The 14,561-nt window shown below is 39.7% G+C and overlaps 1 protein-coding gene across 1 annotated transcript; it reads left to right on the top strand.

The window, feature by feature from the left end:
• Nucleotides 1-3,883: 3,883 nt before the first annotated feature.
• On the top strand, nt 3,884-5,418 carry CCDC201 (coiled-coil domain containing 201; the record flags this gene model as incomplete). The annotated part of the gene is made up of 2 exons (XM_082293592.1): nt 3,884-4,432; nt 5,332-5,418. 2 exons carry the CDS (start codon nt 3,884-3,886, stop codon nt 5,416-5,418), a joined length of 636 nt encoding a protein of 211 aa, XP_082149718.1.
• Nucleotides 5,419-14,561: the final 9,143 nt, after the last annotated feature.

The following is a 14,561-nucleotide window of genomic DNA, read 5'->3' as shown; positions in this document are numbered from 1 at the left end:
TTTGGCTGTTTCCTGTTCAGATATAGAACATGGCTACAGATACACTGAGGCCAAGATAATATCATCACTGCAGATGTTCTGCTGAGCTCTGAGTCTTCCATTAATTTTGGACTCCTTTCTGTCTTATCTCTGCACAGTTATGTATTTCCTATTCTCTGTAACGTCCTGTCACCACCTGATAAATAGATGAATCTGTAGGACATAAGATAAACATTATTAACAGCAAGAAGAATTTGCAAAACCACCTAATTTGTATCTTAAGAACATTTAGCAAGGTTCTAGAGAAACAGAATGTAAAGGCTTTTTAGAAAAGGGAAAGGTTGTTTTTTAGGAGTTTTGCAGAAAAGGCTATGGAGGGTAGACATAAAGATGATGAAGCTACAGATAGCACTTGCGGACTGTGAGATACGAGTGAAAAGGACATAAAAAGTAAGGGCAAGCACAGCAAGGAGCGCCAAGCACCAGCTGGGAGGCAAAGCCATGAGTTTTTGAAGGGGTCCAGTGAAATTATGTCCGTTTTCTCAGCACCCCAAAAAGCTTCTCACTCAGGTTCATGCTGCTCATTTTTGTTTGCACCACTGCCTTGCTGGGAGAGGTGATATTATGTCCCACAATACAGCAGGACAGCACAAACATTGCGACACCATGTCAAGACATCATTCTGTGCTCTGTACTATATAAGGAACTGGCTTGCTGGGCCCTGCAAGACACATCATGGCTGACCTGGTGGGTTTGGTCACCAAGCCACAAGGTATGAAAACTAACTACAAATTCTCAAAATGAGGTAAAGGTTGGTCTATGTTTGTAAAGGACTAAGAATTTTTTTTTTTTTTTTTTGCCCAGCCACAAGTATCTCAAAATAGTTTTTGTTTAATTCTCAAAATATTCCAGTAGGAACTACCCCTGGGAATTCAGAAAATAAATAGCTTATCCTGGACAGACTATTTATTTCCAAAATGTTTACTCGTGCAATCCATGTGATTGTAATGTGCCTCCATTTCTCAAGCTCTCTTTCAGCTCCTTAGGGGCACATAACTTAAGCCTAGCAACTTTACCCATATACTGAAAGACTGTTACTTCTAAATATTGAACTGGTAGCTCCAATTCTCTATTCATAGTGCAACTATTAATGTGGCAAGAGAGAGTGGTTTATGATTAAGTTCGAAATGCCCAGACTCCCTGGAACCAAAAGTTCAAATCCCTGCGAGATCAGTGCTTTGCCCCTCTGTCTGCAGTAGATGCACTCTACAACCCCAGGTCATCTCCATAAATCCCTGAAATTAGGTCTGTCTGATCAGCTTAAGGTCCACAGGTCATGCTTTGTCAAAAGGGGGCTACCCCAATATTTGTGCACATGCTCCCTCACACCTGTTCTTGCTGTACAGCTTTGTGATAACAGCTGTTTACTGTCAGCTACCACAGAGATGACTTGCAATTCAGCAGGACTGGTGTAGTCCAGCTGCTTTTCTGTTGATAAAAATTACAGTCCTCCACCTAAAGCATACCATTTCAAACCAATGGAATTCTAATCTAAGAGCTGATACTTTGAAAACACATGCTTCAAGATAAAATGTTGTCATTAGCTGTTAGCTGCAAACACCATGAAATTCACACTGAAATTTACAGTTTTTCGGTTTATTCTCACTATTTTCCTAAAAGAAGAGCCTTTTCATGGTAGATTTAACATTAATTTCCAATTTATTTTTTGAGCAAGGAAAGCAGTGAGAAAATAAAATCAGGATGGCAATATACTTCATCAACATACATCCGTCTTGCAACAGATCCTCAGTGTGCCTTAAGCAGCCATGTGAAGCCAATTAACCACTAGAGTATTTTTGTGATTGAAATAGGCAGCAAGCAGCAGAGATTAAATAGCAATAAACATAGTACATAGATAAGTTGGCTAGCCCATTTTCCTATGATTAATTAATCCTAGATTTCTATTTATTTATTTATTTATTCAGTTAGAATAAATAAATACTGATACTCCCAAAAAATGCTAAATGTGTTAATTAGGGAGTGTCTGCAGCAAAGGATGGCCAGGATGAACAGGTCTATAAGAAGGGAAGTAGCAGCTGAAGCTAGATTGCTTAAAAGAGGAGGGAAGGAAGATATCAGCTAGAACCTGGTAGGTCTGGTAAGCCTGCTATATTTTGTCAAATTTCCTGCAAAATGTATTCTCTGTGGTAACTTTGATATTCTCAGATAGTGTATATTTCTCTTTTGTTTTTAAACTTCTCTCTTTTATCTATAGTGGTGTTGGAGCAGAAGAAAAATCTGTTGCTTATATGTATTTATCTTTCTAAAGCATAAAGAAATGTGAAAGAAAAAAAATTGTTGCTTTCCACAAAAGCTTTGGTTTGAAACATGTGTTAAAAACTAATTTAAATAAGAAATAGCTTTTAATTGGTCATTTAATGGTGAAGGGGAAAGCTTTAAAATAAATAGCTGAGGATAGATTTGGGGGAGGAGCAATGGCTGCAAACTCCTTCTTCTTCCCTTTCTAAGCTCAATCATGTAAGCTTACTGCCAGTAAGCTTCTATGATAAAGACTAAAGAAGTCAATCTGTCTAAACAAGAAAGGAAAAAGGCAGTGTCTGTAGATTGAGTGCTGCTTATGTGTCAAGCTCACATGGTTAAAAAGTGAGAGAAGAAATGTGTATCCAAAGAAAAACTATTATGGAGTACTCCTCCCTCTTTCTAACGAGAAAAAAAAAAACCACTAAACACCTGGCTTCAGCTGTATTGAAGAGTCAGTGCTCTGTCTCTTGCTGCCTTTGTGTTTAGAAACACAAAGTGGATGTGAAACTCTACTGGAAAACTTAGATGCTACACAGGTGCAAAACACTGACAAGGAATAGAGAGCTAATGCCTTTAACTTCAGAAAATATACCTCCCTGTCTTCTTGTGCCCTGCTTCATCGTAGCCCTGTTGTCTTGCCCCTCCAAGGCCTTGATCTATATACAGCTTAGAATATGGGGCAATCAACCTGCATGAAATATCTGAACTACCTCATGAAAGCAAAGAGTTCAGCAATTACTAGAAGTACTTAACTGCTCACCTAATTGAGATGTTTATCTTAAATATGTCTTAAATTGGATATCTTTATCTTGGGCTTTTCTGCCCAAGAAGTAGTAAGTGTAAGAAGTAGTGTTTCTTTTTGTTGGGGGTTTGCAAATGGATAGGGATAATGCTACTAGCAAAAGTAACCTTGCCATTGTAAATTCAGTTGAAAATAGACTTGCACAGAACATATTTTTTTAGAATCGAAGCTTAGGATCAGCTGAAGTAAGACAAATGCCAAGTAAATAGGAGGGAATTAGAGGTTTGTGAGCCCCCTTTAAAGGAATTAAGGGAAATAAAATTCCAATTTGACTAAGAGACGATTGGTGAATGAAGAAATTCTCTGCCCATCTCTTTAGAGAACTTGATTTTTTGCTACTCTATGGTAGTCCCTCTATCATCTAATAGTTTTCAGCTACATACAGTTGAACAGTTAGCAGCTGAAACCCCAAAAAGATATTATTTATATGCTTGGAGGGAGAAAACACTATCTTAATGATGTTGCAGTTAATGAAAGATCTTTTAAAATTCTGGCATACTTGGGCATCCTCATGCAGAAGGCTGGGAGAGGAGTAAGTGTTGGATGTGTGACCACCTGTGTTCTCATGGTCTGTTTCCAACATGGCTCTTCCAAATGCTTGAACACTGATCTACATAAAGGATAAATTCCATGTAAAGACAGAATGTAGACAAGAAAATAGGAACACTTTGGATTTGATTTATCAGCTTGCTGCTAAAAAGCAGCTTCCATCGCATCTCTCACAATGTGAACAATGACACAATCTTCTTATATTCTTAAGGCGGTAAACCTGATTTCAACATGTCGGAGGAAGATGATTCTTTTCTGAATGTTAAAAGATCTCTGAAGAAGACAATGGTGAAACACAGCACCCCAGTGGACTCAATGCTTTCAAGAACAATTCCATCTCTTACAGATCTGACAAATCAGTCAATCAAGGACCAAGATGCCACAAAGAGAGTTTATGGATCTCCGATGCCAAAGCCAAATCTAAGCAGATCATTATCTCAAGTATCATCAGTCTGTATTGATGCATACTTCCCTCATATGTCCCCAAAAAGGCTTTCAACAGCATTTGATTTGCAAGAACTAAATAAGGAGAAAAGCCAAAGCTCTCGGCTTGTATTTTCTAGAAGGAGGCTTTCCACTGTGTTGGCCTCTGATGAATCAAATCAAGAGCCAGCTTACAATGTTGTCCCAAGCACAGAAACTCAAGCTACCACCAGAGCATCTGTGGATGCTGCAGTAACTCCTAAGAGTGGACCTTCATGGCTTGTTTCTGGAATGCCAGGGATAAAGGATCCCCCGGAAGCAAAATCAAGAAAGAAGAAAATTGATAAAGCTCTTCAGGTAAAGGCTTTCATTTAGTTATGCAATAGCTAAGTTACACAAACTTCTACCAATGCTGAATATATACAGATCTTTCTAGTAAAGTGGGAATAGTTTACTAATAGAACATTTCCACAACTTTAGCTGTGAGGACATCTGTTTATGAATTGGGTCATAACCTGGTAGACTCTGTGACACCATTCCTAATCACAGACAGAATGCCATGCAAACTTCCCAGCTAGCATTTGCTTCAGCTTGTGAGCTGGTATGACTCATTGTGTTCCCTAGTGGGAAAGTATATTTTTTTAAATATATCTTTATTTAGAAGATATTTAATAGGAAGAAATCACTAATTTAAATTCTAAAGTTTCTTAATGCTAGCAAGTAAACTCAAACTAGAGAAATAAATAATCTATTCCTTTCTCTGTTTAATCCAAATTGTAGTGCTTTATAAAAAGAATGCCAGTCATTGCAAATGGGATCTTGTGAGCAGTCCTTTTGACTGATGTAGGGTTTCCTGGGGAAAGCTTAGATTAATAGATATTCTGCAAGTGTTGGTTGTGAAGCACAAGAACTCAATTTTCTGAAACTTTAATTATTAGCAAAGGGCCTGTGGAAAGCCCACAGAAAGGATAGGAAGGCAGCAGAGTTAGACTCTGAAGGTTGTCATGTCAGAGCGAAGTGATCAGGTTCCATTCTAGTTTGGTTTTTCCTCTGTACCATATTGTTCTTGAGTGTGTTAAAAACTCAAGAAAACTTGCCATCTTTGAAACTAAAAGCTTCTTTGCTTAAAACAAATGGAAAATTTCAGCCAAAATCAAGTTGGATCATAAGTCCTTTGTGTATGTTGGGTTTTTTTGAAAGCAGGTGGCATCTAAATGGATTAGCTTGATTAAATAATATTTTCTCTTCTATAACAGAGAAAGAAAGAAAGAGAATGGCTGCTTCGTCAACTTAGAAACATTGAAGAGGCAGCTAAACATGAGCTGACAATTGAAGAAGCTTGACTGGGCTACCTGTGGGTAGTGCTGTCACATCCGTCATGTGGGAATGGCTAGTTCCAATAAATCACACTCTTCATTAAAGTGTCTGTTAGACTTCCTCTTTGCTTCCAAAATGTTCTTTTCCTGTTGTTTATTTGTTTTATCATTGTTTCCTCTTAAATCTAAGAAGTCAGGTATAAATTAAGAAGAGTCAATGTTTACTCATAATGGCAGAAAGGCCTACAACAAAGAAGGGAGGAAACACTTTCTGAAAGAATCATTCTTCACCCTGCCACAGCTTTTCCTGTCCATATTCTTTCATGCAGCATTCAAGTCTTATAGGGTTGCTGATGTTTCTTAAGTGACAAAGTCCTGGTGGTCACATAGAGTGTAATCCTGGTTAGTCAAAAGAGAAGCTCTTCATCTTAAGGGTAATTAAAGCTGATGCAACCTGGAATGTTTTTGGTGCTACCTGGTGAGATGAGGAAATACTGAGAGGCATCAAGGAGGGAGGCCATTCTTTAGAGATTACTAATTAATGACAGCTTATTTTGAAGTTTTGGTTCAAAATCAGTTTGTCCCAGCCTCGGATTGTAAATGCAACTCACTGGTGTATTTGAGATACTTAATGCTTGGCTGTGTGTTTTGAGCAAGTATGGGTTTTCTATTTGTTTCTTTCCTCTGGAGCGGCTGCATGGAGGTCAAGAAGGGTGTCTTAGCTGACAGCTGTATTGTCAAAATCGTAACTTAGCTCAAAGGAACTTTCTGAAGCATCAGTCAAGAATTTATGCAAAAGGCACAATATTCAAGTTAGTTCCTACTGCTGTCTGTTATTTAATCTTTATACAGGCAGAGTTATCACTTTTAAGTGATATGTGGAGTGTCGTCAACAGCTGGAATCCACAATAGATTTACCACCTACATACACACATTTCTGCACTTGTGTGGCTCTAGCATGTGCGCTTTCCTGGCTTATACTGGTTTTTCAGCTGTTCCAGGCACTCATTACCCCAAAGAGGAGAGGTCACATTCAAAAGAAGCTGCCATTAAGAATGGAGGCAAGGGACACTTTTGCATTTCCTTCCCAGACACTGTAACTTGTAATCTCTCACATCCAAGGTAGAACAGGAGAAGTATGTCCCATGCCAACATTATGAGGCAGGCCAATCAATAGCATCTCTGTTACACTTCAAAATGTAAGAGCGGAGTTGTGGTTTTACAACCTCTCTCAGGATTTAAAAGGAATTAGGATGTTTTTGCTAATGATTCTTGAAGTGAAATTCTTCAGAATTCCTCAGGAGAACAGCCTTATCCACAGACCTGGATTTCTGTTTAGCCAGGCAGTGGGGTGATGCTGTCCTTCAGGTCATGAGCCAAGTCACGCTCACTTGGTTTCATGTTTAGTTAATGTTCTGGAATTTGTTTGTGTGTGTTACCCAGGCTGCTTGTCTGGCCTCCACAGGTTCCTCTGGCAACCAGAGAGCTCCTGGCTGGTGTAGATCCCAAGCTGCTTTTGAGATAAAATAGGCATGGTTGCAGATGTGCTGCTATTCCCCTTGAGCCTGCAGGCATTTCATCAGTATCTGTGATTTGTGCCAGGAGCTGAACTAAGATCAGGCAAGTGCAAGGTTAGCGTAAAACCCTTCTCTACCCCTGGGACAAGCACAGATTAGTCTGGCTGCATGACCCAATGCTTAATCCAAATGACCCAGTTCTGCCTCTTGTTTATTTGTACCTTTTGAGAGAGTCAGTTCCAGTTGTTCTTTCTTCACGCTTCTCATCCTAGTCTCAGGAAGTCTTGATACTGCTTTTGCTTTCCTTTCTCACAGTTGCCTCTCAAGTCGCTCTTGGCTCCTGCTTATTGAGTTTCTTGGTCTTCAAATGTCTTCTTCTAATGTCTTCTCCAATTTGGCCTCTAGTTGTTTCCTTCCTTATAAGACATAGAGGTCTTTAGTGCCTGGTCTTCACTGCTGCATTCCTTGCCCATCTGATACCCTCTGATATCTGACACTGGTCTTCTGCCAAAACTCAGACTCTGTTGTCATACCCCAAAGTGCCTTTGTCTACTTAGGCTGATGCCCTCCATGATGCTAGGCCAAGTGGGAAGGTCATGTGGAACAAGTTCCAGACATTAGGAGGCCAGGGGTGTAGTTGCTGCAAAATTCCTTCTAAGGCCCTGCTTTGGGCTACGTTCAATGCAAAAGGAATCCAGGGACTATGGCTACTTAACATATAAGACATCTTTGGCTTCATTCCAAGTGCAATGCAAAACTTCTGAAATTCAGAGCACAGTAAATGATGGGAAAGTCTTTCAGGGAGCAAGGTGCCACCCTGTCAGGTTCATGGAAAGAGTTGGTGTCAATAAAATCACAAAGACTTTCCTCAGTGAAGGAAAACAAATTGTAATGAGAGGTAACACAGAACTGACTTTGGGTCTTTCCAAGTTTTCAAGCTATATCAGGCAGACAGATGCAAAAACCAAGGGTTCTCATGATTTTGAAAACTACTTCTATTTTCTCTCTAGAATGGTTAAATACAAAAGACTCTATAGCATTTGTTTTGGAATAATTTAGGTGTTCATGAGTTTGCAAAAGTTATAAAACTGCTTATAGTGTTTCATGAAAATATTAATACAATCAACTGGTTCTTCAGCGGTTTTTCAACATATGTCTTGACATTCTACAACCACAGTATCAACAGTTAATTGCATGTAACAATCCCAAGGGACTTCAACCAGGCCTCTATAGTACAGACCTTAGTGAAAGGTGTTCCCAAGGAAAGGTTTGTCTCTAATTTATAAAATCAGGATGTTAGAAAATGTGAAACTATATGTATCAAATTGCATGCACAAAACTAAGCTGCTGTTATTATACTTCATGTGTAAGTATATCCATAGGGCAAAAATAAATTTAAAAAACAACCACCAAAAAACTAGTATTCCTTTTGTTTACAGAGCTTCAACTTCCCTTCATTTCTCCAGTAGACTCACAAGTCTACTGGAATTAAATTTTTAAGTTTAAATGATACAGCTAGTTTTCTGTTATACTATGTATGTATACTTTGAAAGGAATAGCCTTTGGGAGGAGCACTAGTAGTATGCAGTTTCACTCTTGTTTAATGCTCATCCTCTAGTGGCAACAATGGCAAATTGCTTTTTGGTTAGTGCTTCTCTTCATGCACAAAGTTCCCTTATGAATATTTATATTACAATATTACAGTGTGGAAAAAAAAGAATTCTTAAAGGGAGCTGTAGAGTCCAACACCTCTAAAAAAGAAGTCTTTCTAATTATTAGAGACCTTAAGGATGGATTTCGGGTGCTGAGGCTGAAAAAGGTTGGGGACTGCAGACACCAGATCCTTATGAAAAGATAATTCCCAAGATGTGCTGTTCTGTAAAATAAAAAGCCCTTTTCCTGCATGAATGAATGTGAATCAGAGTTGCAACATGCTCTTGAGCCTTGGTGTTGTTCTGACTTTCAAATGCAACATGGACCCATTTGTAAGTTCAGAACAGCCTTCCCATTGAGAGTGTTCTTTTAGGGCAGTATTTTTCCTTTTGGAGTGAAGCTATGACCTTGACCTATGGAACTGTTTTCAGTACACTTGTCCCTGAATAGATATTACACAACCTACCTGCTGACAGTGACTAAGCATGATGTTGGAGGGAGAAGAACAAAAACATTACCAAGAACAGAGGGAAGAGACAGAAATGTCTTCACCCTGGATTTATGAGCTCAGCCTTGTTCCCACTGAAGCAATGCTAATACTCCTGTTGACAGAGCTGGGAGTGCTCTGCCCAGCTGCAGTACTTCTGTAGGAGGCCACTTTGAAGAGAAAAATGCTTAGCACATATATTTAACATATTTCAAATTTATGTAACAGACAAATGGAAACTAAGTCCTTCCTTTGCTGATCACAGCTGAACAATTTTAGAATAACTAGGAAAAGTGGAAAAGTTTTAAATAAAAACAGGTATTTTTTTCCTCTGAGTTACAACATCGTTACATTCCTGCTATGGACAAGACCCTGAGTAATAAATCACACAACAGTGTCGCTGACCTGTACTTGGTTGTGTTTTGTACTATGAGACGTACAAGCACAAAAGTCTCCCTTAGCTCCATCTGTTGATGCACTCCACCATGCCTATTAAAATAGCTCATTCCTCAATATTTCCAACTTATAAGAAAAAAATGAACAAACACTGAGCCTAGCAGCACCTAGAAAAGTTAGACCAGTTGAAGCAATTGGGTAACATTTTCAAATGTTGCCAAAAACTTGAACTAGGCACAGCTCTTACCACCTCCTTTAGTTTGTAGACCTGAGCTGCCCACCCTCACCCTGCCCAAACCTTGCTCAGGCTTTTGTGCTACTGTGTAGGTACCTAATGCTCCTATGCAATTAAATGGTGCTTAACAGTGCAGTCAGTCCCAATAGGCACGCAAATCCTATAGAGCTTGACAGTTGCCAGTCTCTTGGGTCTACTCATACATGTGGCTTCACAGCACTCACAACAGCCCACCCCTCCAACTTAAAATGGTACATGTGCATGGAGATGGGCAGCAGACAGCAGTGAGATAAGAGTTATATCTATCTGATTTTAATTCCAGCAGCCCACAGTATAAAACTCTGGGAAGTACAGACTGCATTTCAAATCCCCTACTCACCTGAGATAGGAGCTTGAAACCAAATGTCCTAACTCACAAGGCAGTAACCATTGTCTCTAGGCTTACTATGAAGTCAGTGCTTTTAAGTGTTACCCGTCAAAGTAGCTCCACTTTGCCTAAGCTTTTATTAAAAGTAAGATTGAACTTGCATAATTGTTCTGTCACTCACTGTCCTCCATCTGTGGTTTTTCATTTCTTGGCAGGTTTGTGGGAGTTTTTTTTTTTCCTGTTTTTCTTCCTTTTTATAGCAGAAATGGAAAGAAGAAAGGGGACAAATATCCTCCATAACTTTTCTGCTTCTTACTGTTGCTGCCATTTTGAACCCTTTTGTTGTCCTCTACTTCATACTTTTGGCCTTTCCTTGGTCTACATGTCCTACTATAACTGTCTTCTGCTTTCGGCTCTTCATATTATTGCAGGTTTGTCCCTTGTAGTGACCTTCTTCTACAAGCAGATACCATAACCCTCCTAAAGCTTAGATCTTCTCCTAAAGAGGAAGTGCCAGCAATGATAGGGGAAAAGAAGGTTCTCTTCCTAGAAATGGACTATTTCCATTTTATAGTATGGAAAGCTGATGTGAATTCAAATATAGGAAAGAAAGTATGTGCAGGATTGCTGACAAATTTACTCAGAAAGGAACTGAATCCAAAAAAATAGCACTTACAAGATGCCCAGGTAAAATCGGTTTCAAAGTATATTTCCCAGCTGAAAGAGCACAAGCAATTCATTGCATCATACAGCATGCACTTAAATCAAATTGGTGTTGTGTGAGAGTATTCAAACAAAGGTCATGGATGTTTTAGTGTTTGTTACTCCTCTCAAAGAAAAAGAAACACACAAAGCCCCGAAACCTGCACAAACCATAGCTCAGCAACAGCAAGAAGCTTTGCCACCACAAGAGGGAAGACATTGCAATTAGATGGAAGGCTTGCAATTGTAATCAAAAGATTTATTCGCAACACATGCTAATGTGGATATGTGTTAAAATTATAACTGTGCTAGAAGGAAGAAAGAAGGGGTGGAACTGGAATGGTGGAGAAAGAAGTATGGCATCCTGAATGCCTCTGGGTAGCTGAGAAAAAGTTCACTAAGACTGTAGGATTGGCAATTATACCACAAAGGTTATGATGCAAGCATGCAAATCAACAGTGTATCCTGACCTTTACTAGTATATTCAGCAGCAGATGGGTTTTTTTGGCCACAGCTGGGAGATGATAAAAATTGATTAAAGAAAACAAATCACAGAGCAAATTCCTTGTGTAAGACCAGCAAAATGAAAAGTCTATGATAACCATATTTGGAGAAGAGATGAATAAGAGAAGCAAAAACACTATAGCAGACTTATGACACCTAAAATGTCTGTTGGCTATTACGGTTTCTCAGAAATCAAAATCAGTGAGTTAAAGGAAAATAAATCTTGAACTTCATATTTAAAACGTGTCCTTTTTTTGCATATACTTAATAAATCTGTAAAACAGGTTTTTTCACAAGATGGTATCTTTGAGAAAAATATCAAATCATAGTGGAAATGTACTATACATGAAAATGTAGAAAATAACATTATAAAGAAGGAGGTGCTGAGGGGGTTGTTTATTTTTGTTATGTTTACCATTTCATGGTCACCCAGTCATTGATTGTAATAACAGCAGCAACAAAAATAAAATTTAAGTCCTACTTTTATAGTTATCCATATTCTAAAACAGCTTGATTAATCAGATTTCTCAAGAGAAAATCTTTTGACACATATAGTAATTCCTCTCTGTGTCTATCTTAGTTTTTGCAACTGCTCCATCATCACCAAGCTATGGGTCACTCGAAGTTTCATTCTCTTCCATGTGACTTTGTTATGGAAGGCAAAATCACAGTGATTTACCACAGGTAGTCAAATCTTATTTGTAAATAGAGGCACTCTGCTTTCATCTGTAACAACATGCTTTAACAGTCTAATCTTAGCTTTTTGCTTTGTTTCATTCTACATTAATTAAATTGATTTTTTTTTTTTTTAATCCAGCAACTCTGCGTGATCTTTGTGTTTGATGGCAGAGATTATTTATACAGTAGGTAAGCAAATATTCATGCGACATTCAATCTTATCTCCAGTGTGATTTTGATATAATAACAAGTTGGATTAACCCCTTCACATCTCTAGTTGTCCTTCAAGGAGCCCTAAAACTGCTGACCAGTACAGCTATAAGCTTCAGTTTTCTGTAAAATGCTTGTTGAGCTGTATTCAGTAAAGAGTAGGTGTCGCACGGGGTGACCTGTCTAACTGAGGATGTTGTGCCACACACTTACTTTGTCTTTATGCTGTTCTCCTACCTCTTCCCACAGAAAGTAAGCTCTGCCCCACTCACACCAAAAAGTTCAGGGTTCCCATGCAGAGACTAACTTCTTCGGAGAACTTTTGATCCTCTGGACAGTGTGAACTTCTCAATAGCTCACTGTGGATCCCCTGCAAAGAATTTTAAATACTAGATGCTTTTAGGTTAAGGCAGCAGTGAGTATCAAAAGCTTTCACACTTGATAACTATCTGTGTTCGTTTTGCACAGCCTGGTTTTTGGCAGCGGGGGTGTCACAGAGGTGGTTTCTGTGAGAAGCTGCTAGAAGCTTCCACCACGTCTGGCAGAGCCAATCCCTGATAGCTCTGAAGATGGACACGCCACTGGCCAAAGCTGGGCCTATTAGAGAGGCTGGTAACACCTCTGTGATAACATATTTAAGAAGAAAATCAAAACAAAGGGACGCAGTTTTAATTCCAGCTAGAGAAGAGGAGGAGGTGAGAACATGTGAGGGAAACAACATGGGGACACCAAGGTCAATGAAGAAGGATGGGGAGGAGGTGCTCCAGGAGCTGGAGTTGAGATTCCTCTGCAGGCCATGGGGGATGCAGAGATCCACCCGCAGCTTGTGGGGGAGGTGCTCACACCGGAGTGTGTGGATGCCTGGAGGAGGCTGTGATCCAGTGGAAGACCCAGTGGAGAGAGGGGGCCCCTGCTTCCAGGCTGGGGGAACTGCACCCCGTGAAGAGTGACCCACGCCACAGCAGTTTTGGGAGGACTGTTTGCCCGTGGGAGGGACTCACACTGCAGCAGTTTTGGGGAGACTGCTGCTTGTGAGATTGGATCCACATTGGAGAAGTTCACAGAGAACTGTCTCCCGTGGGAGGGACCCCATGGTCTCACAGGGGAAGGACTCCTCCCCTGAGCAGCAGCAGAAGATCTCGGGTACCAAACTGACCAAAAACCCCCATGCCCTGTCTCCCTGTACTGTCGATGGGAAGGAGGGAGGGGCTGGGGGAAGAAAAGGTGTTTTTAAGGGCTTATTTTACTTCTTGTCATCCTTCTCTGATTTCGTTAGTAATAAATTCACTTTATACATCTAAGTCAAGCCTGTTTTGCCCTTGGAGTGTCATCTCAATTCATGAACCCTTTGTTAATTTTTTCTTTCCTCTGAGCAACTTTCGTGTGTGTCTGGCATTTGGCCAGTGTCAAACCATGACACTATCAGACACTAAAGGTCAGGCAAACCTGATTCCCAGCAGCAGCTTACCTGATTTCAGCTCTCTGTGCAAACCTCAGGCTTTCTAGAACTGATTGAAGTCCCAGAGTCTAGTGTCTTGACCTCTGAGAAAAGAGTAGAGGCTCTGAAACCTGAAAAAAGTACTCTTGGTATTACTGTCAACAGTATAATAATAATAATTATTAATACAAATAATACTGCTGAAATTAGAAATGCCCCAGGACAAAAGGCAAGGACAGATTTCCTGACAAAAGCAGCTGGGCAAACTTTTTATTTTTGTAAGAACCAGTGCAAACTGAATAACCTAAATGTGAAAAATAATTTTAATTGATAGAGAGAAATGTGTCCTCCTGTTTTAACAGCATTTATTACTTTGCTGTCAGTAACAACCCTCTTGCTCTCTTGCTAAGTATTCCAGTCTGCTGTCTTCTGCTCTGCCTGCAGCCCAGGCCCTGTTCATGTAGCAAGCACAGTTCTGGCATGTTTGTACCCCAGCTTTGGCTTTCCACTTATGGGACAGACGACCAGAGAAAACAGACCTCTTGACTTACTCTGGTCTGGATCCTATGACTATTCCTATTTTTATTAGCATTTTAAAAAATATAAAAAGATTAATGAATGGCACTTTAGATTCAAGTATTAAGAGCCAAATACATGCATGGAGGTTAAAAATCTCTGTAAAACCTCACCAGAAAAGATCAGGAATTTGAAACATCAGGAGCTCCTCCAGTTTTGGGTTAGCAGTAAGTTTCTTTCAACATCCAGTCTATCTACTGTCAAAGAGAATATCTGCTGTTGCACTTAATAAGGTAGAAAGAATCCAATATAAATGAAGTATTGCTGGCTGTTGTCCTCTGGGCACTTTTCCTCTAATTTTTGTGACTGGTTGTGACTATGAAGGCCCTGGTCTGGGTCTGGATCACCCTTTTTCTCAGTTAGGACTGCCTACTCTTCTCCCTACTACATGTGGAAATGCTTGTGCC

This window comes from Coloeus monedula (genome assembly GCF_965178545.1).
Source record: "Coloeus monedula genome assembly, chromosome: 1".
NCBI classification, from domain to species: Eukaryota; Metazoa; Chordata; class Aves; order Passeriformes; family Corvidae; genus Coloeus; species Coloeus monedula.
This window is presented reverse-complemented; position numbering and strand designations above follow the sequence as displayed.